General features: G+C 38.8%; 1 protein-coding gene and 1 long non-coding RNA gene across 2 annotated transcripts in view; both read right to left on the reverse strand.

Moving 5' to 3' along the window:
• Nucleotides 1-1,982: 1,982 nt before the first annotated feature.
• Nucleotides 1,983-2,800, reverse strand: LOC140705612 (uncharacterized). The gene is made up of 2 exons (XR_012085032.2): nt 2,721-2,800; nt 1,983-2,120 (listed from the first exon to the last, which is right to left on the reverse strand). It is a non-coding gene; the product is annotated as an uncharacterized LOC140705612 (long non-coding RNA).
• A 261-nt stretch (nt 2,801-3,061) lies between these two features.
• Nucleotides 3,062-26,063, reverse strand: part of F5 (coagulation factor V) — a 44,374-nt gene continuing 21,372 nt past the window's right edge. Inside the window, exons 11-25 of the mRNA XM_020784942.3 lie at nt 25,489-25,639; nt 24,100-24,312; nt 21,057-23,079; nt 18,862-19,021; nt 18,249-18,485; nt 17,200-17,407; nt 16,594-16,773; nt 16,397-16,513; nt 12,902-12,973; nt 11,644-11,738; nt 10,471-10,626; nt 9,520-9,664; nt 8,639-8,787; nt 7,482-7,664; nt 3,062-6,379 (exon numbers count right to left, since the gene is read on the reverse strand). Coding sequence (XP_020640601.3) covers nt 6,233-6,379; nt 7,482-7,664; nt 8,639-8,787; nt 9,520-9,664; nt 10,471-10,626; nt 11,644-11,738; nt 12,902-12,973; nt 16,397-16,513; nt 16,594-16,773; nt 17,200-17,407; nt 18,249-18,485; nt 18,862-19,021; nt 21,057-23,079; nt 24,100-24,312; nt 25,489-25,639 — 4,236 coding nt within the window. The 3' untranslated portion in view covers nt 3,062-6,232. The remainder of the gene's footprint in view (nt 6,380-7,481; nt 7,665-8,638; nt 8,788-9,519; nt 9,665-10,470; nt 10,627-11,643; nt 11,739-12,901; nt 12,974-16,396; nt 16,514-16,593; nt 16,774-17,199; nt 17,408-18,248; nt 18,486-18,861; nt 19,022-21,056; nt 23,080-24,099; nt 24,313-25,488; nt 25,640-26,063) is intronic.

Below are 26,063 nucleotides of genomic sequence, written 5' to 3' on the forward strand. Positions count from 1 at the left end.
CACTCATGATTTCGCCGCTGCCGCCAGCTCTGTGGAGGCTTCCTATCACATTGTTCTCTGCAATGGATTAGCCACTCTCCAACCTAGCAGAGAGGCTTGTCATCCCACCTCTTGGCAGGACTGGGTAATCGATTGTGGACAACGGCGCAATAGGAAGCTTCTGCGGAGCCAGTGGCAGCAGCAAAATTGTGAGTGGACAGTCCAGCCACATGCGGCTGGACCCTCGTAATTTCTACCTGTGCAGGGATATTCATATACGAATACCTCAATCTCTAACCTTGACCTGAAGACAGCTGGAAATCAGCATGAATCATTACAGCCAGTAATCTATGGAACTACTAAAGACAAATTCAGCCTTATCCCCTTAGAACCCCTATCTTAGGTTGACCCGATATCCTTGCTTTATATGCAGTTCTGTTTACTAAGTACTTTGTCTCGTGTTTCTTGAAACACCAGCTGCACAGTCCTCTAATTAAAAATAAATTTCTGCCATAACTAAGCATCTCTGGATCTTGTGACTTCAGAATCCAGCCTGAGTTGCAGCTAATATGGTGAAGTAGGAAATGTAGCAAGGAGGCTCTAAAAATAAAGCATTTTTAACTCAATCAATGTCATTGCCACCACTCCTTCTCAAAAGAGTCATCACTGCAGAATAATTTGGCAATTGTTTAGGGTTGTTTTTTAATTTATATGACCAGTGCTGGTTGACTTTTGTCTGGTAAACACAGGAATTTTCCTTAAGAATTGGCATGCCTTGAGACTGACAGTCACAAGGTTTCCCTCAGAAGCATTCAACAAAGACATATTTTACTGTCTTCTAGACTTTCACTGAATTTTAGTGGCCGAGTTTCATTTGCTCTGTGATGCAGGTAAGTTTGATGCAATATTATTAGATGGTTACCTGAACTACAAGATAGCCCTTAGTACACTAGAAGTCTGTTCCCTGCCTTATTCACATTGTTGAGTTTATGAAAACAGACATGACTCACTGCATTTCATATGAGAAAAGGTCATTCAGTGGTGAATGGAACGGCAGAGGAAGGAATGGATACATTTTGTTTGCTGTTAATGCTGACTTACAGTGACCCTTATCTGGGTTTTCTAGATACACAGTACTCAAGATTGATTTACACTTCTCTTCTTCTAATGGCGCTCTGGGACTGTGCAGCTTAGCCAAGGCTACACAGGCTGGCTTTTCACCTGAAAAGCACAGTGGTGAATCAAATTCCTGACCTCTGACTCCTCAGCCAGGTACCCAACTCACTCAGCCAGGAATACCCTTTTATAAAAAAGGTGTATATAAAATACTGTACATACTAATCCGGATTCTAGTTCACATGAAATCTAGCCACTACTACAATTTATATCTACTACTTTCTGCTTAGAAGTTAGCTTTGAATACTGGGATTATATGGGAAGAGCGCAACTAGTTAGCCACTGGGTAAAACAGGTTGATAGACCCGAATCTGATCTACCAGAACTCTGAAGGCCTGAAACACCTGGCACATATAAAAGTAATGTGCCCTTTAAAAAAAACCAAATCACCCCTAGATGTATACCTCCAAGGATCATTTTGCAAGGATGACAAGTCTCTCTAGACTATATAGCCTTGTGACTATGGGTGTGACAGAAACTCTATTCAGATATTGATCTGAATACATTAATAGGGTTATATTCATAGTGGGCGAGACAGGGATACACTTGAGCCCTTCCCTCCATGTCCTCACCTCCTTGAAGCCAGTGAGACCTTTGTGCCTGAGTGCAGAGATCCGAAGAGAAGGCTGTAATTGTGTTTGGCTACAGCAAGGTTTCAAATTACGGAGAACAGAACTGTCCCCATCCAGAAGCTTTAGGGAAGTTGTACCTCCATTAGTCTGCTAACATGATATAAATTCCCTTTGCCAGTTTAATTTTGTGTGAGGTAGAAAAGCAGAAAGAAACAATCCCAAAACTTGAAAACAAACAGCTCATATGAACTCACATATGAATAAACTGATTTTATAAGATGACTCATGTAAAATACTGTTTCTGCTTTGTCTACTGTTACTAATGAATAAACATCTCTTTTGAAATTTCAGTTGTAGTCACTCCAGGAATGTCATGATTCAGCAAAGTGGCACCTGAATGTACAGCAAAAAGAATGGATCAACAGACAGAAAAGAAGCAACATACAGTATTTCTAGGTTGCACTTTGTTGTTGTTATCAAGTCACCTATGGTGACCCTATGAATGATCAGTCTCCAAAATGTCCTGTCCTCAACAGCAATGTTCAGCTTTTGCAAACTCAAGCCTGTGGCTTCCTTCAGGGAATTTGGTCTTGCTCTTTTCCTGCTGCCTTCAGCATTTCCCAGCATTATTGTCTTTTCCAGAGAATCTTACCTTCTCATGTTATGTCCAAAGTTGGACAGTCTCTGTTTCATCACTTTTGCCTCCAGAAAGTTCAGGCTTGATTTGTCTATAACCTACTTGTTTATCTTTCTGGCAGAATACCAACAAAGGTCTCCACAACGGAATCTTTTTTTGTTTTGTCCACTTTCTTCACTATCCAACTTTCATACCCATACACAATGATTGGGAATACAAGGTCTAGGTCTCTACTGACATTCTTATACCTGATGATCTTTACTAATTGCTCCTCTACATAGTCCGTCTTCTTCTGATTTATTGGCTGCAGTCTCCCTTTGAATTGATTTTTGCTAGTAAGATGGTTATTTACATACCTTAAATTACTTTTTCCACCAATTTTTAATCCTCCCTTCATCTGAATCTAGTCCGACATTCCATATAGTATGTTCTGCACAGAGATTGAACAGATAAAGGGATGAAATGCACCCTTGTCTGATACCTTTGTCTATATAGAAAACCCTCCCATCTCTCCATATTCTGTCCTAATTGGAGCTTCTTGTCCACAATAGGGATTATGCATCAAGTGCTGATGTGTACCCCTTTATTTCAGAACAACTCATAGTTTCTCAACAACCACACAGTCAAAGGCTATGCTGTAGTCCATAGTAAACAGTTTATATAAAGTTTAACTTAGATGGAGAACAAAGAGAGAACATTATCAGGACATTTAAAGTTTGTTTAATTTTATAAAACATCACTGGTTGCAGAAACAGTTCTAACAGAATTCTCAACATTTTAAAGCTGTATTTGAAACATTTGGACCTGTGTCTGAATAAATGGGTATCAGAAAGTGTTACATTAACTATCCTAGCATCCAAACAATAATAATGACTGGTTTAGTAGAAATAGGTTCATTTTACAGATAGAAATGCAGATCAGGTTGCTGTTTCCAATGTTCATTTTGAAGTAGGCCTATTTCTAGGCAAACTACCATAACTACCTATGAGAAGGAATTAAATAAGAAACTGAGGAATCTGTATGTTGTTTTCCTATATCTGACTACAATGAATAAACTGCAGTGAATACACTTCAATGTCATGATGCACTTGTGGACATAAAGAGGAAGGATGTTGTGGAAATACTTTACAATAGTGTTGTATTCCCTCCCCCTTCTTTTTGTCATATTGCAGTTCCACTTTATGAGATGGAACAGTCTTTCAGTATATGTGTATCTGTGCAACAATCATAAATAACTGGCTCTCAGGGTTCAGGCTGGAATCAGAGCTACTTATTAATGACAGCTAATACACTCTTTGTCAAAAGTGAGAGAAGAAAATGCCCAGTTCAAAGAGTCAATGTAAATAGAAGATTTCAAGCTATTAATTCAAGATAATTATATCAGTCTAAATTCTAGGAGGTATATGAACTGGTTGATTTAACTAGCAACTCTAAATGGGAAGATTAAAAATGTTGCAACAGAAAGGCTTAGTCAATTCTTAGAAGTGAACTCAGCCTTCAATATCATGAAAATAACATCTGCTTCACATCTTCAGTAGTCGTTCAAGATGCTGGAATGATAATAGGCCACTCACTTGGTATCAGTTCTGTTTTGTTTTGTTTTGTTTTCCACATTATAGGCACATTGTCTTGTATTGTTCAGAAAATAATGACCTGTTAGGGAAGATTATAGACCTCACTATAAACATTTCAGAAGATGAGCTGTCATGGATTTGGGAACATACACTAGACAACTGTTTGTCATAATCATAAATGGCAGAAAGTTAAGATACAATCTCATATGGGTTAAAGTAGACAGTACTTGTTAAGAGAGCCAACACCAGAAAGTTCATTAAGGAAATAAATTGTGGAACTGTCCTCTTATTAAGCAACTTCAGAACTCATATTATGAGCCTTAGATCCTTTTTTTAAAATAATAGGATTTGTAGTGTAAGATCTGGAGAATATCACTTTAGGGACAGCTATCCCAGATTTCATAGAAATGTTAGGTTAAAATTACTAAAAATAGTAGTGTTTTTTTAATCAGCAACAATCATGGCTGTTCTTATATATTTAGTTTCTCGGTGTCTTCTTACTTACATTCTCTTGGTAGTTGTAACTATAGTCTTTCTTTGAATCAGCTGTTGAATGAAGAGATAATATTTGCATAAACCATTGATTCTATGGATGTACTCTAGCTAACTAGTCTCCATTAAAGGAACGGCCTTCTGAAGTCTGAGATACTAGCAGCATGTCCAGGTAGGAAAGAAATCTGAAAACAGGCCCATGTCATAGACTGACATTGGCAGGCACTCCAGAAGAAGGTATATGAGCCCATTTCTAGACTTGCCTGCCCCTCCTCCTCCTCACTGCAGCACAGAAAGGTAAAGGAACTGTAATTGACTGGGCAGTGATGCATATTGGGCTGAGAACAAGCCAATGAAAACTGAGTGGTGACAGTGATAAGGAGGTGGGTACTCTGACAACATCTTACCCAAGCTGTCTCTCATCCCAAATGTGGAGCCAACACCCATCTGGTAAGAAACTAAAAATTGTAACATGTTCATTAGATATTGGAATGCCAATATCATGATAATTTGATTCCTACATTTTGTTGGTACTCTTATGATCTCTCCAATTGATTTCGTATACAGTAAGTAAATCAATAAACACATAAATAAAGAGTTCCAGGTTAGTGAGTGAAGATCTGGAGGGTCAGGGCCTCTCATTTTTCAGTTTCAGAACCATAGGATGTAATCCTGCTTAAACATGGTCCGCAACTACAACCCTTCAGATGCCTTTGTCTTACAAGTCCCAGCAGCTCTAGCCAATGATCAGGGGTTATAGGAATAACCTCTGAAAGACTAGTGTTGCACATTCCTGTATTTAAGGAATCAAATAAAGATACAGTTATCCTCCAGCAACCAATCACACAGATGTTTTTAAAAATGTAATGCAACACATTGACAAAAAATAAGCTTAAAAACTGATTATGTGAGTGTGGACTCGTTTTGTTGATAGATGGACAAAGCATAACAGCAATTTTTGTTTCTTGAAATCTAACACACAATCTCATTTAATAACAGCATGATGTTATTGTCATAGGGATTCACTCTAAAATTAAGGCAACATATTCATGGGTCAAAATCCTATCACTGGCATCACTAAAATGGTATACATTTGGAAGGCATGTGTCACCAAAAGTTACACCATTTACCTTACATATGCAATAGGATTTTGGCCATTAATGTCACAAAGGTATCAATAGAATCAGGATTTTAAAGTCCCGGATCCAATAGCTGCTGATAGCCATGTCTTACTCCAACATAAAAACAATGGTGTAAACTGGAACAGCACGAGTTAAGAAACTGCCGCTTGTATCCATCATCTCTTGCCAACATGCAAATAGCAGGTGTCAAGGAGTACATATGGCAACTTGTTCACAAGCAGCATTTCGCTGCTGCAGTTTACGTCACTGCACTTATTCCCAAATAACCAACCAATAGGATTCTGGCCAGCAATTTCTTTACATAATATCAGAAGTAAACGATGTGGAGCAAAGGTATAAGACACCATCGGTGATCTGCATTTGGCAGGTAGGTATATAAAAACATGAAAATAAATGCTAACATACTAAGGTATAAATTTGTGAAAGTGGCAGATACTGCTCCTTGCTTGTCTTATTTTGTTAAATTCCTTTAAATAATTATGATATGTCTTTTGAGGATGATTTGAATCCACAGCTGAAAATGCTTGTGATATACATGACATAAAAATGGTAAAACCATTTGGCCTTTGCTCCTCCCTCACCATTGTCCAATCCTTTTTTAAAAAAAGAGAAAGCTCAACAGGTGCAGGGCTCTTCGTCTTATCCTCTTCCCTCCATTTGCTAGAAAGCATCACAACCAAAGAGTTCTATCCGAAGTGCGATGCTCTGATTCCATGTTTTGGGAATGACACGAATAAACCGGGAAAATATGGGTGGTTTGAAGAAGTGCTTCACCTGCCCTCTGCTGTTAATATTTCCAGTGAACATCTAGAAAGAAACCCAAAATAACTAATTAGTGAAAGTGCAGAAGGAAAGTATTCATTTTTAAAAAAACAAATACCTCAGAATTCCTGGTGTGGATCATGGGAAGAAGAGTTGGGTGTCTCAGATTTTCACTCCTACGTAAAACAGCTGCTTTCTCTACTTTCATAGAAATTTAGGAAGTTGTGTAGTAAGGCCAGTGATACAGTGTTTGACCTCTGCTCTGGCTGACAGTGGCTCTCCTAAGTCTGAGAGCAAGAGATCTTTCCCAAACTCATATCCCTCAAGTTGTCTGCCACCGTGCCCCATTCCTGTACCCACCAAAGCACCACACACTTGTCTCATGCCAGTGGCTTCATAATGTAGGCCCTTGATACTACTAATGCTGCTGGGTGGAATATATTTCACCCCAAAGCTCCCTGTTGCTCATCTTCATTGTAAAACACTCTTTAAGATTTAACTCAATTGCTCTATTCTACTTTGTTAACCATATCAAATATTATCTGGTTCCTGCATTGCTGTAAAAATTCTAGATATTTGGTGAAAAATTAGGCAGTAGTGTCAAGAGGTTGGCAATATTCATTTAGTTCATCTTTCCATACAAATTGACCAGATTTTCAACTCTCTAACTAAGGTGCAAACCAGAATGCAATTATCCTGTGTTTTCTACATTTCCTTAAATTTTGCAATGCTATTTTCCTGTGAAACAGTTTATACAGAAATCAATGCACTGTTGAGAATCGTATAGACAAGTCATATATTGGGGAAACTGCACACCCACCCAAAAAAAAAGCTTATATTATGGGATAATGGTTGCAAAAATGTGTACATTAGGAGAAACAGCGTACAAAAATGTGTATGAATTTTCAGATGGACTTTAATTCACTAAGTGATGTGAAAATTGAATGGAAGGAATTGGGTTGTTGTTTTTTCATTTAAAAGTGAAATTGACAGCTTGGCGCATCTCCTGTACAGAATCACATATCTCTAGCTGGCGAATTAAGTATTAGTGAATAGGTCATCAAGGAACACAGAGGACAACTATCATTTTTGAGTTTTTTAATACTCTTGAGGTTCATTTAAAAATCTATGGAGAGGTAGCAAGTACCTTTTCCCTGGAAGTTGTGTCATCTAGATAAGATGTCCATGCTGAATTATCATCACTGTAAAGGATGGCAAATGTTTTCACATACATTTCAGTAGTCATTGATTTGGCACCTTGGGTTATGATGCCTGTTATCTTCTTAGGTTGAAGGAGATCAATTTGCAACCATTGTTGATTGTTATTTGACTGTGGAATTAATAAATACAATAGTCATATTGTGATATTTATTAACTACAGGCTTAGTATATATCCAGAATGTTGTCAATCCACTGACTTCCACAAATACACATAGAGACTGAATGCAAAACTGAGACTTTGAAAAGTGTCTGTCAATTTTAAAGCATTCCTAAACTGAGGAAGGGAACATGAGGATGCTGATCTTAGAACTGCAGAGCTGGAAGGGACCTTAAGCAATCATCAAGTCCAGCTCCTGTTGAAGTACAGTGGGGAATTGAACTCCCAGCCTTTGGCTCTGCAGCCAGATACCTAATCATGAAGATGTGTTGAGCAAAGGGGGTGGGGAAAGAGGTAGAACATTTTATTTTAAAGTGCCACATTCCAATCATCTCAAAGGACAACAGATAGCACATTTTACATCCTAATAGTTGGACCACTAAAAGACTACATAATATGCTTTTTGACTTCTTCAGGGATGGCTGTTTCAAGAGAGTTAATAAAATAAGATTGAAACAAAATTAATAATTGGAGTAGCAAGCAGAATAGAAGCAATAACATAGGTTATGGGTGAACAACAATAAGGCACTGAATGAGAGGAACGGATGTATAAAATGCAAATCAAGAGAACAGGACAGAATTTGTATGGAGCCCAAAAGTTACAAAAAGAAAGGAGCCAGGTCTAGCTGCCAGGCAAGTTCATGTAACATCCCAATTTAAAATGACTTCTGTCATGGAAAGAATGCAATTTAGACATTACAGTTTTCACAACACACAGCTACATATGTACATACTAATTGAAAATCATGAAAACAAAAAGCATATGTTTGAAAACACATGTACTGCACAGGAACGTTCATAAAAAGGCAGAAGTGACTACTACTCACTTGTGGGTATACAATTTATTTAGCTGAAAGGTGGATGAGATGTATTTTTAAAAAACACAAATAAATGAACCATCACGGAAGCATCCACTTTGTCTTTACCTTTGCTTGCCAGGCATTTGTCCGTCCTTTTAGGTTGAGGCGGGCTAGTGATGGCTCCCATGAACTCCACCAAGTCTTCTTGTAAGACGAGGCTGTGATCTGTGCATTTGTGATAGCCCCACTTTCCATTCCCAGGGGCATAGAGCAATCTGTGACAGAAATGTGGGCACACCTTTGTTAGAACACCTATGCAACAGAATTGGTTGGGGTGAAAAACCAACAGCCTTCCAAAGGTTGTTGGATTCAAAGTCCAGCTACTGATGGCCACTGTGATGCCAGCTGGAGTTGACAGGAGTTGAAACTCAAACAACATCAGGAAGGGCAAAGGGTTTCTCACATCTGACTTGCAGGAACATATACCATACAATCATATTTCTGTTAATGAATGGATCAAGGATTTTCCCTCTTTATTTCTTCCTTTCTACATTATGTCTCTCATAAAATCTTCCTATTGCACATGCACTGTTTCTAACATGAGAATCGTTCTGTAGATACAAAGCATGTCGAAGCAGACATCCTGAAAGTCTGTTACTTGTGGGCAGGGACTCAACACAGGAATTAAATTGTACTGTTTCTTCACACTTCTCACATTGCTCTCAGTGAGTGTTGTTCAAAGCACAACCAAGTGTGAATCCAAAACAGTGAAATATTCAAGTTTTCAGTACAGCAAAATCTGGCACTATGAATATAAACAGTCAAATTATGCTACCAGGTCAAATTTAAAAGATTCCAAAATCTGGCAGGGGAAGAATAAATCAGTTTCAGTGTGGATTCTGAACAGCCATACTTCTTTATTTTAATTATTTTGGCCTTTGTAATATTTTGACCCCTCCATCAAACCTCTTAACAGTGTAAAGGGACCATGTGCTTTCATATCTTACCTCCCGTTTCACAACCCAAGAGTTCCATGCGAAGTGCCGGCCTGTTATAGAACATGTTTGGATACAGCCTGATATACCGAGCAAGAATAGGAGGATCAAGGCGGTTTTCTTTTATTTCATTACCATCTGAATTCCCTTCAAAAAGCTAAAAGAAAGAAAAGCTGTTGGAATGATTGTGCAATGTTTGCTCATTTTACTATAAGGATAAACATTCAAGTGAGTAACACATGTTATGTGGATTCTTCCAGTTGCTGGCACTGGGAAGGTTGAACTATAATGTCTCTGATCCACTTCTAGTTATGGGAAACTGACCAAAGGAACTAATTACAGGCTCTAACTGAGGACATGCATCAAAATATCTACCCAGCCAGTTCAGCAAGCCCAAGGGACATTGCATTAAGTAAACTGACATTTTTATTTGCATTGGCTACATGCAAAGAAAGCTATTGTCACATTCATATCTCCCCTGCTACTTCACAGCATACATATGTTTAGTGTATGTATATGTATTTAATACAGTGGCAATCCACAGCTAGGGAAGAAACAGAATTTTTGTTATGTATTTAAATAGGTTTAAAAAATGAAGTGACCGAATGTTTGATTAGAAAACCACACAGAAAAATAGAATTCATTTTAAGATAGAAAAATGTAATCTGTTCATACTGTGAATTTCCCCCCTGATCCTCCAAATAGCTATGTTTGTTTGTTCCTGCCTCTTATCTGTAGACTCCTTTCTGAGAGGATCAAGAAATTTTGTTTTTTAAGGTTGGTTGGAATCATATTTTTCATGATGCTACTGCAAAAAATATGCGTATTCAACTCTAACATGATACAGTAGCAAACTAGCCCCAAACACTGTATGAAACCCTGAGCATGTAGTGTTTACGAATGTTCCTTCTTGATTACTCTCAACGAAATCTTAAGTACTTTGAATACTGGAAACATACAGACCTTTTGTGTTCCTGTGTGGTTGCCTTTAAAAACATTCCACTTTCTCCCATTCTTACTATATGTAATAAAATAGTCCATTATATACAAATGTTTCAGCATCTGCATAGCTCCCTGTGTTTTAACACCTGTGATTAGAACTTCTCTTTGTAGATCCACCTGCAAAAGAACACAGTAATTAACCCATAAAAATAACAAATGCCATATTTATTAAAAGTGTGTCTTCAACAGTTTTATAGAGGAAACTTGCTGTGACTTAAACATTAGTGTGTAAGTGGACTGATTCCAGTCAAAGTCCTATCTAGTCCATCATTCTATTTTCACAATGGCCAGACTAATGGCTGTAGGAAGCCCACAAGCAAAGCATGGGCATAAAAGCTGTTAGCAGAGCAGGCAGCAGTTAATGTAACTTGTGGATTCAGTCTTGGAACACTGCAACAATTAGCAGAGCACACTCCCGCTTTTGAAAGACATTAGATCCACACTTCTTATTGTAAAAAAAGTAAGAGCTAGTGTTTTTAGAGAAACAGATTGGACTAGGAAGGAATCCCAGCTCTAGCAGAGAGGTGCAGAGAGCCCCGGCTGCCCTCACTCTCTCAAAAGCAAAGGCAAGGTGTCTCTTCCGTCCTCTCTCAGAAATGATCGAGGAGGAGATGTGAGAAGAAACTATCCAGACTACAAACACCAGTTTAGGTTGAAGGAAATATCAGCATAAGTCAGACTAGGAAACCTGAGGACCTCCTCCTGTCTCTATCTTTCCAATGACAAGATGTGCCTGTTCAGTGTAAGCGAGCTTTTTATCCCATCACCTCCAGCAATAGCTGGAGTGAGACAGAGTGAGAGGATGAGTAAAAGGCACTGAAGCCAAGCTGCTTTTAGGGATCGTATTTGGTTGGAAGCAGCAGCAGCAGCTCTGGTCAAGCCTGTCCTGTAGGGGTGGCTTCAGTTCCTTCCAACCAGCTCTAATGAGAGTTTGTGTTACTATCAGTGTCACCAAGGAGACCCTCCTCACTTCCCCTTTAGCAGTGGCAGACCTACATTTTGGGGCTCCCAAAGTCTGAACTGTTATAGAGGCCCATTTTCAATCGCCAGCCAGAATTCCTTTTTGAAACTTAGAAACAACTTTATTTTAAATCTGTGGTCATAAAATATGTTGCTTCTGTGACCAAATGATACCTGGATCCAAGGGTGTTCATTGCTCTTCTTCTCAGTGCTCCAAGCATTGTATTTCCCAGCCCCGTTCAGTCTTGCCAGCTGAGGCTTCCAGTATCCTGGAGAGAAGCAAAAAAGGAAATCTGTGGGAAACAAATACTGAAAAGCAGGCTCAGTTGCATTGTAGATGGAAACACCAGTTTGCAGTAGATTGAAGGAAGATTGGAAAAAATACCAGATAATATAAACAGTAATTATTAACTGATACTCAGCGTGACGTAGTGGAAAGACTGACACCCTAGGATTCAGGAGGCCTGGGTTTGAATCCCTGTTCAGGGATGAAAACTCAAAGGGGAGCGGTGGAACTGGCAAAATCATAAATTTTTCACTTACTTGAAATTTCATAAATATTTCACTTATCTTGAAAGCCCTATTTGGGCCACTACAAGTCAGTTCCAACTTGAAGGCACATAACACCAAATTACATATTAAGTAAAATGAGTATATGCAGAAAAATTGCTCTTGGGTACAAATGATACTGCATTAAGTTTTAATGATGTAGCATAATCTACTTTTGCATATGCTATATTTATTTATGCTACATTTGGAAACCACTATGTGGAATTTGCTAGTCAGGTGGAATAGACATATTTAAAACAGACAAATAGACAAATGATGACATGCACTGTTTACCACTTAATTTCTATAAGTTAATCTTGGCTCTTTTAGTACTATGGAAGTTGCAGGGATGTGGTGGTGCTGTGTGTTAAACCACAGAAGCCTCAGTGCTGCAAGGTCAGAAGACCAGCAGCCATAAGATCGAATTCATGTGATAGAGTGAGCTCCCGTTGCTTGTCCCAGCTCCTGCCAACCTAGCAGTTTGAAAGCATGCAAATGCAAGTAGATAAATAGGTACCACCTCGGTGAGAAGGTAATGGCATTCTGTGTCTAGTCGCGCTGGCCACACGACCATGGAACCTGTCTATGGACAAAATGCTGGCTCTACAGCTTGGAAATGGGGATGAGCACCATGCCCTAGAGTCAGACACAACTGGACTAAATGTCAAGGACAACCTTTACCTTTACCTTACTATGGAAGTCAATGCTTTCCACAGTGAAATAATTAAAGTGAAAATATTGGGCTACTTGTGCTTTGGAGAAAGTAAGTTTTAATTACAGGAAAGGTGTACTGTGCAAAGGATACAGTGACAAAGGCTAGAATTTACACTGTTACACATTCTACATAATGTCTTACATGCCTTAGCTGTGAAATTCAGTTTACCTGTGTGACCTGAAGCACTAATTTGTGAGTCTTGTATAATACCACTTTCCAATCCCATTGGTAACCTGCATTCTGTAGAGAAGAACATCAAACATTTGATCAGTCTTATAAGTGAGACATAGTAACTAATGTTGGACAGGGACTTAAGAGATTCAGGTTCCCCCCAGTCAGCCATTAAATTCACTGGGTCAGTTTGAGACACTAATTCTCATATGGCTTGACCTAGCTCACAAAGTTGTTGTGAACATAAAAGTAGGGAGGAGGAAAAACATGTATACTATGCTGAGTTCATTAACAGGAAAGTGGGATATAATAACAACTAATAAATAAATGTGTAATAAATTATGGCACCAGGCATAAGTTAGGGGACAGAGTGTATATACAATTGTTACCAGGCATGGGACTTTCATGCTTATACAAAAGGGGGGGGGGGACATACCATAGAGACTCTCTCTTTTTTTCTGTTCTATAGCTGATTACTGAAAAAGAGCTTTTAAACACAAATGATTTACAGTATATTAAAAATGAGGTATTCATGAACGTTTTGTGTTTTTCTCACATTCCCTCTTCCATGTATCTTTTTTGGGCCCTTTCTTTCACCTTTTGTCTGACAACTTATCTAAAAACTATTTCATTCATAACCTTTAAAAGATTTCCTATTGTTAACAAGGTATTGTTAGCAAGTATACTAATTTTAGCTGTATCTTTAATGCCAATGCCTGGAATCTCTATGTCTTGTCTAATAGCATTCACTAATAGTTCTACAACTACAGTAAAGTGAACAATACAGGGGAAAGGGGGCATCCCTGTCCAGTACCTCAGCCTAAGTGACATCTGTTCTTTAAGTATTATCCCATCATTTATTAATTCTGCTGTGGTATTCTCTGAGTATACTTGAGCTATTATTCCTTTAAAACATTTACCAAAACCTATTACCTTAATTATAATTTTTAATGTTGACCATTCCACACAATCAAGTGCCTTAAAATAGCTAATGAAATTATATTTGCCTTTACCTTTGGTTTATATATTCTATTTATTATATTTAGGGCTCTCCTCATCAGATCTGCCATTTTCCTTTCTGGCATAAAATATGTTGCTCTTCTTTAATGTATTTAGTAATAAAAATATTCACTCCCTTTGGTGATATAACTGAAAAAAATCTTAGCATTTTCATTTATTAGAAAAATAGATCTGTATGTTTCAAAGTCAGTAGAGTCTTTATTCATTTTTAAAAGTATAATTATAAATTGCCTCAGGGATAATGGAATCTTTTCCCCCCCTCCCCCTGTTATTTTACTGAAAAGGGCTTTAATTTAGGTACCACTTTTGTTTCTAAAATTGTTAATATACTTTGATACCAATCCATCCATTCCTGGTGATTTCTCTACTTTTAATTTCCTCTATCTATTCTTCTCTTGACTGTTCCATTATATCTCTATGCATTTCTTGAAATCTATTCTTCACATTTTTCTCTATATATTCCTTAATTCTTCCCAGAGCTAACTCAGTATATAATTTTAAAAAATTGGAAGGCCTTTAATTTATTTATCATCAGATTACACATTACAGTGGTGCCCCGCTTGACAACAACCCCACTTGATGATGAAATCACTTGATGACAAGTTTTTTGCGATCGCTATAGCGATATCAAAACGATGGCTCCTATGAGGTTTTTTCACTTTGCGATGACTATTTATTTATTTATTTATTTATTTATTTATTTATTTATTTATTTATTTCCCGCCTATCTGGTCAGGTCAGAACCAATTGTTCGCAAGACAACGATTTAAAACAGCTGATCGGCAGTTCACAAAATGGGTCCCCGCTGTTTTCCAAACCTATTTTCACAAGACAGTGATCGAAAATGGCTTCCCCTATGGAGGATCTATGCTGGACGATGAGGTATTTCCCCCACTGGAACGCATTAACCAGTTTTCAATGCATTCCAATAGGTTTTTTTTCACATGACAACGATTTCACTTAACAGCGATTTTCCTGGAATGGATTATCGTCGTCATGCAGGGCAACACTGTATGCCCCTATCATTTTAACTCATCCAATAAACTTCTTGGCTTTTAAAAATTTTTCTAAGCTTTGGACAATATTCTTTAATTTTTATTACTAATCATTATCTCTTTGCAAATACAGTGGTGCCCCGCATAGCGAGGTTAATCCGTTCCGGATTAAGCTTCGCTATGGGGAAACATCACTATACGGATCAAAACAACCCATGTTTAATGTGTTCCAAATGGGCCCGAAACTCACAGTTCTGCAATGTTCCCCCATGTTCCGGTGGCCATTTTGGGGGTTCCGGCGGCCATTTTGGGTGGTTTCGGTGGCCATTTTGGGTGTTCCAGTGGCCACTTTGGGTGTTCCGGTGGCCATTTTGGGTGGTTCCAGCGGCCATTTTGGGTGTTCCAGCCACCGCCGAACAGCTGTTCCCCCTCGCAATGCGAAGAAACATCGGTATGCGATCGCATTAGCGATCGCAAAATCCGCATCGGTATGCGGATTCATCGTTAAACGGTGCGCTCGTTATGCGAGGCACCACTGTATATTAAAATTCTCTGATTTTCCCCCATTTCAGTATTCTCAAATTCTTTCTTTTTAGCCAATGTATCTGATATGCTTTTAAAAATCCTCATCTATCATATGTTTTCTTTCCAACAACCATACTTTGTCCTCAACCGTTTAAAATGATTTTTCTCTCTCATTTACTCTTTGCTATTCTGAGGGGAGATATGATAGCATGTTTGAAATATTTGAAAAGCTTTATTACAGAGGAGGGGCAGGATCTGTTCTTGATCATCCCAGAGTACAGGACACACAACAATGGGCTCAAGTTACAGGAAGCGAGATTTTGGTTGAATATCAGGAAAAACTTCCTAATTGTTAGAGCTGTACGACAGTGGAAACAATTAGCTTGAAAGGTGGTGAGTGCTCCAACACTTGAGGTATTGAGAAACTTAGACAACTACCTGGCATATATCCTTTGATTTGTATTCCTGCACTAAGCAGGGGGTTGGACTCGATGGCCTTATAGGCCTCTTCTAACTTTATGATTCTAAGATTCCAGTTTTTCTTTTTCTGATTCATTGCCAGAAAGCACAAATCGGGGGGGGGGGGAATGAAACAAAATGACCTGAAAGAGGAAGGCTTGTTTGTGTAAAGTGAAAGGACTGGTGCATGAAAAATACAAAACTGAAAGATATCCCTCCTCTCAAAAGAACATGAGATGAAACACATATGAAAATTTTCACTGTGCATATTCTCTTTGCATGCTTTGTCCATGAAAGCACAAAACTAGAAAATACTATAAGGATATAAAAATGGCTGACATGCTCCTAGCATCTTTTGGAAATCCATCAATGCCACCTCAAAACAGAAAAAGACAATGAATGAGTGGAAGGGCCATATACTCAGCCCACACATCTGCATCTCAGCCAGGCAGATAAATATACTTTTTAAGAGTCATGATAGAACTTCCATTACCTTTATCTATGACAGTAAAAAAGGCCTGCATTCCTGCCTCCTGGTATTCACTGACTTCTGTTTCCAAAAGCCATGTGCCAATTTTTGATGGTTTCATTTCAACAGTGGTGAATGAGCCTTGAGAGCAAAAGGGAAACACATGAGGACTGTATTCAGCTTTGAGATTTAATTATTGTAATCTCTCTGACTATATTTACCAGGAAGAAGAGGGTAGACACCAAGTTGATGATCTTCCATTCCCTGTTCAACAAATGTATGACCATGAAAGTGGATGACATGAATGTCTTTTGGCCCACCCATGTTCAACAAATGCCAATGGACCTCCTCATCTTTATACATCCGCAGTCCCTGCAGCTGGTATGGGACTCCATTAATTGCTGAGAAGAGAATGTGATTATAAATTAGGGAAGCTGTGAGAACATCCTTCAGTATTTTTTTAAATTAAGATTTTGATGCATATTTCATACATAAAAGGGTTGCTGAAATTTTTATAATTGCTGAATTCTTCAGAGTCTTAATATACAAAAATATTCAGATTCAATACCTTAATTAAAATAAGTATCTTCATAGCAGAAATCAGATTAAAAATACATGTAGCATATATGCTATATATGTAACATATGACAATAGTTCCATGGGAAATTAGAGATAAACGGGCAATAATGCTACATGTGTGTACTTTGTGTCTTCAGAAGCTTAACACTAGTATATACACATCTGTGCAATTTTTCATTTAAGTTACTTTTCAAAACTAGCAGCATTTAGCAGATGAAGGAAAATGTCTAGAAGGTAAACATTTATACCAGGAAATATGTGGTGCTGCTGGGCTCTGGTGGACCTCTCAGCAAGAGTCTTCTTGTCATGTTTATTAAAGTACCAGCTTTTCTCCTCGTCAAAGACCATAAAGAACAGGACAAATTCTCGCATGTCTATTGGCCTGTTATACTCGTCAAGCATTCCTTTTTGACAGATCAAGATTGGCCCAATCAAACCAGAGTTAATATCTTTCTCCTGCAAAATAATTAATGACAGGAAAACAGGTATCCCCAGACTAGTTCCTTGGATAAACCAATTACTATTCTTTAAAGCACTTTAGTGGAAAACATCAGTCTGATCAATTTTTATGGAGATCTGTTACCAAAGCATACTGGAAGTTATACCATGCTCAAACCCCACCTCGTCCCCATTCCATTCACAGAAAAACTCAAAAGGAACATATACTGTATTTTTCGGCGTATAAGACAACCCCCAGTTTTCTAACCCCAAATTAGAAAATGTGATCGCTGCTTTCCCTCTCCACTTCCTAAGCCCCACGAAAGCAGTATCAAAGGGCTGTGGAAGTGGAGGGGGAAAGCAGCGATCTTAGGAAGTGGAGGGGAAAACCAGCGATGAAAGGGCAGCAGGATCGCAGCCCTTTCATCTTGCAGCCTTTTCATCACTGCTTTCACTGCCACTTCATAAGCCCCGCGGAGCTTAGGAAGTGGAGGGGGAAAGCAGCGATCAAAGGGCTGCGTTCCTGCAGTGCTTAGAGCCCTTTCCTCCCTTACTTCCATGTACTGTATAAGACAACAACCCTCAATTTTCAGTCTAAAGATTTCAGATAAAAGTATCATATATACAGAAAAATACGGTACTGTATCTGCAAATCAGAATTCATATAAAACTAAAAGTCAAATTAGCTAATATATTTTTCCCTAAGTTTCAAAGAAACTTCATTTTTTCATTTGTACCCCACCTTTCTCCCACAAAGAGAGTTAAGGTAGGCCCCTCAGAAGGACTCTCATTTGTTACGTAGAGAACTGCGCTGTATCACTATATTTTTAAAAATATCTCAGTATTTGAACTGTCTTACCGGGTTTACTGCAGAGTAGTAGGCCCATGATTTACATACTTTCTGATTTGCTGCAGGGCCTGACCGTTTCGTTGCATGCCAGACATACGTATAGGTGTGATTTGGCAGGATGGCATCATCCATTCTGAACCATTCTGGAGACTGATCATTATAACTTCTGCCTTCTGAAGACTTCTCATAGTAAAGCCCATGGGCATGGAGGGAATATGTCCTGGAGGCCAAATTTTTAAATTGAACCTAGCAAGTTGAAGGAACAGTAATTAATTCTACTAATAAATAAATTTATTTATTTCCATTTCAGTTCTGTCTTGCCTCTTTCACTTGAACACTGGCTTGCAAAAGTGCAAATTCAAACTCAGATTTGCCATGAGATCAACATCCTGAACAGGAGTAATTCATGTCCTCATTATAATGTTTTACTGTAAATTCCACAGATATATACAAGTCCCATTTCAGAATTTAAACAAAAGATATAAAAGCTTTTAAAGATGATGATGATCTCACTCACACCAAAACCAAAGCCATCTTGTGCAGCTGACATATTCTTCATTTTAAGTTTTTCTACATAATCTAGGATCCTGTAATTGTTCAAATACTGAGAAAATGGGCTTACTTGAATTACATCCTCCACTTCTGCTCTAATGACAGGACCAAGGATGCCAAGGTGTTCTTCATATTCCCCTCCAGTATTAGGTATCATGAAAGTATCATCTTTATAACTTCGGAAAACTACTTTTTTATACACTGTCCTGGATTGACCACTTCTTGCTGTACTGAGAAATGGAAGCATTGGGAGAAGAAATACTGAATTTAAATACAGTGGTACCTCGCTAGACGACCCCGCTAAATGACTAATCTGCATAACGATGACTTTTTGAGATCGCTATAGCGATTCGCAAAACAGTCATTCCTATGGGGGAATTCTGCTCGACGATGATTTGGTCTGTGCTTCACGGACCGTCTATTCGCAAGACGATGATTTTTACAGCTGATCGTCAGCTTCCTAAAATGGCATCCCTCTGTTTTCCGGAACCATGCCTTGCAGGACAGCCATTTTAACAGCTAATCAGCGCTCGCAAAATGACTGCCCTATGGGCGATCTTCGCTGGACGATGAGGTATTTTCCCCATTGGAACGCATTAAACGGAGTTCAATGCATTCCAATGGGGAAACTGTTTTCACATGATGATGATTTTGCTTAACAGCGATTTTCCCGGAATGGATTATAATCGTTATGCGGGGCACCACTGTATATATTGGTAAGCTATTTACAACAATAACCAAAAAACATTAGAAAGTTGGTCTGGGAAGCATTGAAACCATGGAAGAATCACAGCACTCAAGTTGATTATTTGATCCTGTATTAAAAGTCACACCAGATTTCCATGAGCTCCTCTAGATATGTCCAGCAGCTTGGGCACACATAATTTAACTTTTGACATTCTGTTTTTGAACAACAGGCTCCCTGCCTTATCAGACTTCTTCTGAAGATTCTTCTCTTTCATAAGTTGGAACTTATGTCTAGCAGAGGAGTTGCTCTTGGGAAAACATGGCCATGAAAACCCAGGCTAGTTGTGCAGAGATCATAAGCCCCCCCATCTTTCCGGATCACAACCAAAGGCAACAGTTTAGTTCACCGTTTTTTTCTTTCTAAAGCATGGAATATAAAAATTTTATGGGTTTTTGCCAAGAAATTCCAGAGGTTAACAAAGAATAAAATTAGTAGAGATGATTAATGAAATAAAGGACTCCTATTAATATTATTCATTAATTATGATGCTAATTCCTGTAGTTATCAAAAAAAAATTAAATGTAATACTGCTTACAGCAGAGTCCTATGCATACTGCTTGGTAGTAAGCCCCATTGTGTTCTATAGGAAAACTGCCAGATGGCTCAGTGGTTTTTGGTTTCTGGCTTCTGAGCCAGAGGTTAGGAATTTGATTCCACACTGTGTCTCCTTGACAAGGGCTGGACCAGATGATATCCATAGGGTCCCTTTCAGCTCTGCAGTTCTATGATGATGATTATCTAAGATAATTAGACTTACTTGCTAGTAAGCATATTTATAACAGCAGCCACACTTTCTAAATAAATAAATAAAATGTCATAAAATCCATTCCAGCAACCCTTTCTGGGTTTTTCTACTTAGAAAGTACTCAGAGTGGTCCACCATTCCCTTCTTCTGGAGGTATCCTGGAACTACACTACTTTCCCAAGATTACACAAGCTAGCTTTTCTCGTGCAAGGCCAGTGGGGAAATCAAACTCTCAGCCTCTAGCTTTGCAGCCAGAGTACTCAACTAACTAAGCTACACTGACAACATTTAATCATATCATAACAATTTAGGATTGAAAGAGACCCTGAAGATCCAAACCCTCTGCTCACTGTAAGAAACTGGCAGTTGTACCATCCCTAGCAAACAGTCATCCATCTTCTGCTAAAACATACTAGGTGCAGAAGAGCTTCACATCTCATCAGGCAATCTGTTCCATTGTCAAATCGGTTTTCTATAAGGCACTTTCTCTTGATGTTTAACTGTATCTCTGGAATTTCCTTACTTTTGTTGTTCTCTTTTCTGCTAAAACTAGGCGTCCTTCCTTCCTAACACAAGATACAGTTCAAACCTTAATTAACAGCCCATGAATAAGAACAAATATATATTTTAAGGCTAAGACTGCAACCTGAGAGTAAACCCAAAGGAACTCAGCAGGAATTAATGATGAGTATAAGTATATAGGATTGAACAAACAGTGTGTTGAATTGAACCTGTTATGGGTTATGATTAAAGAGAAATAATTCCATCAAACCTTTTTCTATGTGCTGCATAGTCCCAGAAAATCTCCTCAGCTGCGATGTAGTATCTTCTCACATTTCCTCCTTTCTTCAAAGCACGTAGATAGCGTCCGGCTATATCATCCGGGTCACGCACGGTAGTAGGGTCAAGTCGGGAATCTCCGGTATAGGGGTTGTCATAGTAGACAGTTTGAAATTCATATGAATCACTGCTACTGTCTTCATATTCTACGTTGTCTAGGACATATTCCTGATAGTCTCCATTTTCAATGGGAAGGCCTATTGTAACAACTGGTTTAACTTGGTTTTGAGGGTGAGTGTCATTGGTCTCATTTAGCGGCATTGTATCCTTAGCCTCAGTGGCAATTGAGGTCTGGCTGAACCCTCTAGGTGTCATGAGAGGTTTGGATGTTCTTGCTGTTAGAACTCTTGAGGGTTTTGTCTTGCGTCGGGCTTTTATGAAAGTCCCAGATGTCTTGATAGTGCAGTTTTCATTTCTTTTTTCATTCAGAGCCTCATGTTTTTTGCTTATTTCTGGTTGGCCTATTTCAAATGGGGAATCATTTTTATATAACTCCAGATTCCTTTTACTACTTAATGTGGTATTTTCTGGAAACATTGTGGCATTTTGGGAGTTGTTCTGCAATTCATTGTAAGCATCTTTAGTGAAACTTGCTTGTGTCTCATCATTTGTCTTCTCAGAGACAGCATTCCATTCATAAACTGTCTTTTTAGGGGGACACTTTGGTCGTTGACGAGGTGATCCTGTCATGTTCTTGACAGCTTTTGGGATGGGAGGAGAAACAAAGCTGCCTAATAGACTATCCAGGGTCAAATTGTCATACTTTTCAGTTCTTGAGAACGCCAGTTCAGGAACATGCTGTGGGTCAGAACCATTAACTTCCACCATCTCTTCCATTACTAGAGTTAAGTTAGTTGATAACCAGGAAGGCTCTGTCATTTCTTCCCCTTTATCATCTTCATAATCATATAAAAAGTCATCAGTTTCTACATTATTTAAGCTGAGGGCATCTTCTTCAGTAGGAACGGCACGAAATTGAATCTTTGAAGTGGTGTTGTCTAAAGTAGAAAGATTTCCCTTTTGTTGTACATGAAGCAGCAGGGCACACATCTCTTTAAGGGCAAACAGTGTGGCCTCTGACAGAATTCGTTTTTCACGCCTCCCCTCAGAAGTATCCCTTTCAGTTTCATTTTCTTCTTTCTCCAGAAAGGGAGCATTGGTGCTGACCAATTTCACTTCAATTTTGCTCTGGTCAGTCTCATTTGTTCTCAAATATTGAGGCTCTAGTGTTTGTGTGTATATGCCTGAGGTCTGAGTAGCATTGTCCTCATGGTCATCTTGGCTTTGTTGAGATGACAAGGTACTAACGGCCCCTGTGATATCTGAAAATGAAATTTCTCCTGACAAAGATGTGTTGGGAAGGAAGGATTCAACTGAAGTTGGGTAAGATGTTGTACTTAGAATTTCTTGCAGTCTATCACCATGTGAAGGATCACTGTTATTTGTGAACTCCTGGTGAGAGTTCCCAGATGAATCATTATTTAAAAAACCATCGCCATCAGACCTGATGCTGTACACTTCTTCTTCGCCAGCAATAGCAGTGAGATTGAGCTCTTCTTCCTTGGTATCTGACCCATTAAATGATCGAAGTCCTAGCATTGCAGCAAACATTCGCTGTTCTTCATCTTCTTCTTCTTCAACAGACACACCATTCAGCTCACTTGACTGTTCTTTCTTATTTTCTTCATCTAAAAATCCTAGTTCTGCTGCCTTTCGTTCTTGAGAATCATCCACTACTACTCCTCTGTTCTCTTTTTCTTTCCCTTTTGATAGCTGAGCCTTCTCAGGGGCAAATTTGACAACATTTACATAACTAACAGAAACATCATCTTCTTCTTCATCAAAGTCATCTTCATTTTCTCCCTCATAATCCTTATCACATTTGGCATCTCTAAATCTTAGCCTCATGCCATTGTTCATTTCCCGGGAGCCCCATGATGATAGCAGCCAGGTTCCTAATAATGCAAAAGAAATCAGGTTGTATAGAGCATAGTGGGCAATACACGGCAAAGAGGCTTCATACAGTCCCCGGTCCATTTCCATGCTCCTCACTGCTTCTGCTAAGTTAGGTGCACTTTTCAATATATATGGGCTTTTCTAAGTTAAAACAAGATGTGCAGAGAATGTGATTTTTTAAAAAAGGAGACCTACACTCCCAGAAAATAGTGTGTACTCTTTTACTCCCAATCTCTGGCTCCACAGCCAGATACTTAGTACTGGGAGCTGGTTGTATAGCTCAGTTGTTCTGATGATACAAAACAGGAGTTGGGCCGGAATTGGGTTTCTGTTACCACCATTGCTTGGGTAGAATTCACTTGTGTTAACTGTCCCTTCAGGTATACTGGCATAAGCAGCAGCTCATTGTATCTATCCCCTCAAGAGATATTTGGCCTCTGTTGTTGACTAGGGAGATGGGTAAGAAAACAGCTTCATTGGGTGTCTCATGCAGCACTAGCCCAAGACAGTGTGTAAACAGTGTAGGCAAAAATACTGGTAAGACAAACGGGGGCAAGCCAGGATAATGGGGTGTTTGTGTATAAGGGAACTTGTACCCTGCCTAGAAAAGCCCTAGGGAATATCTTCTTCAGCTCTCCTGGTCAAAGTTCTACTGAGATGGACTAAATGAAATTTCATAACTTTTATGGTTTGTTTATTTTTCTACTGTATTTTTCTACTGTCAGACTTGTTTGTAAGCTTAGTACAAGCTGACCTCAGGATCTAATTGTAATGAGAATTATAAATACTGCAAATAATTAAACAAATATATGATCAGCTATAGCCCTATCATAGGGGTCCCCAATGGCCTGGTACTGGTCCGTGGCCTTGGCAGGAATGGGCCACGGAGACAGATCTCCCGCTGCCCCCACATGCATGCCCCCCACATGCACACACGGATGCATGCATGCCTCCCCTGCACGTGCCATAAACCAGTCCGCGGAGCCAAAAAGGTTGGGGATCACTGCCCTCTCACTTACCAATGTTGTCCATGGTTACAGTAGCTGATTCACCACTCATGGGGAAAAGATTTAAAATATCTTGTTCTTTTCTTCTGCTTAGGAAAGTGTGACCAGAGAGATGTACAGGCACTATCTCATCCTGAATACCTACACTGGCAAGGTGCCATTCAACAATCTCAGACTGACAAAATCCCAAGATGTCGGTTCTATCAGATGCATAGCCATTGATGGCTAAAATTTAAAAGAAAAATACAGTTAACAAAACTGTCCTTTGCACTCCTATTCAGAAGAAATTTTCATTGATTTTCATGAGATTCCCCCACAAATACATGTTAAAAAGAGGACGCCTAAAAATGCCTCTAATTTCATGAACATTATAAAAAGTTGAGATCTCAATGCATAAGAAATGAAGGACTTTTCATATAGAGCAGACATGGGAAATGCATTAAAATTTTGAATTTGAATTTTCATCATTCTCATTGGCTTCCTGGCTAGAGCTGAAGAGAGCTGGAATCCAAAAACATGTTGCCAAACCTTGGCACTGCTGTCAAAATCCTATTAGTTATACCCAACAGTATAACTACATAGATGTACATGGTGTACATTTCAATGGCAAATTGCTACAAATTAAGAAATCAGAATAGGCATTTTCTTATTACACACTAGTTGCATGACTCAGTGTGCAATAGTACATGCTGACATTTCTTAACCTTTGGCAATTTGCCTCCAGATCTTATGTTAATGGAATTATGCCAGGATAATTACAGCATATAATAGGATTCCATGCAACAGGTATTCTGCAATTTACATAGAAAGGAACATAGCATTTCTGGATTCTGTCACTTTAGGGTGAAATTGTCAATTTTATGCTCCTGGACATAAGAGCTCCTTGTATGCAACAAAGAAGGTTATAAATTGCTCTTTGTGATGCATTAATTTACTTCATTCAAGGAGTTGCTTTTTGTTTTTATTTTTTGCTTTACAAATGGAGGAGAACATTCAAAAATATGTCATCTTTGTGTCATATATATGTTTCCAGTTAAAAATACACAATCTGCATATAATTTCCATTCTGCTTAGGAAATATTAAACAGTCATTTTGCTCAGTTTAAACCAGTGATTCCCAGATGTTCTTGGACTACAACAAACCCAGTGATCCCCAGATGTTCTTGGACTACAACAACCCAAAGGTCCTGGCCAGCACAGCTAATGGTGTTGGCTTCTGGGAAATTAAACTCTTGTTAAAATCTTTAAATCCTTCAAAGCAAATATAGCAAACACATAACAATATCATCCTTCCCCCCCATGCGGTCTAAAGTAATGCTGTGCAGGATTTTACAGCAACATTTAAAATTTAACATGTTGGACCCTTGTACAGTTTGTGAAATCATGGCTCTGGTGACTCACTGTGCATGACATTAGACCTGTAGAATTTGGGGTCATCTTTCTTAACAGTGGAGGGACTGCCGCTATATTCCTTGATATTGTCCTCTAAGTACCAGCTCTGGTTCTCATCAAACACTGTAAAAACTGCATGTTGCTCTTCATCAGCTTTATTCTGTAAAAACATAAGTATGTGTCATAGCTTCTGATAGTTCACTAGAGGCCTTCACTCTCTTCATCCTGACAAGCATACCAAGATTCCTGAAGATGGATAGACTCTTTCTGGAGAGGCTGCCTGGGGCACAAACTGGCCCTTGCTATTTGCCCATTTTTCTTCACAATACAGGTTCCTCAGAGATGGTAGTCTCAGCAGTTAAACTTGCAAATTAAGTCCATGCTCACCTTCCAGTAACCAATCAGAAACCCAAAAAATGCAGAAAAGTGAAATACAAAGGTGAGAGAAAGCAGAGGTCTTTCACTATTTAAGGGAGAATCGATTCACATCATTGTCAAGACATTGAAGAGGTCAAGACATGTAACAGTCTCACTGTGGCTCCACTCAAAGCTTCAATGACATCCATGAATGGACTCAGGATCAC

The sequence above is a fragment of the Pogona vitticeps genome, chromosome 3 (assembly GCF_051106095.1).
Source record: "Pogona vitticeps strain Pit_001003342236 chromosome 3, PviZW2.1, whole genome shotgun sequence".
Lineage (NCBI taxonomy): Eukaryota > Metazoa > Chordata > Lepidosauria > Squamata > Agamidae > Pogona > Pogona vitticeps.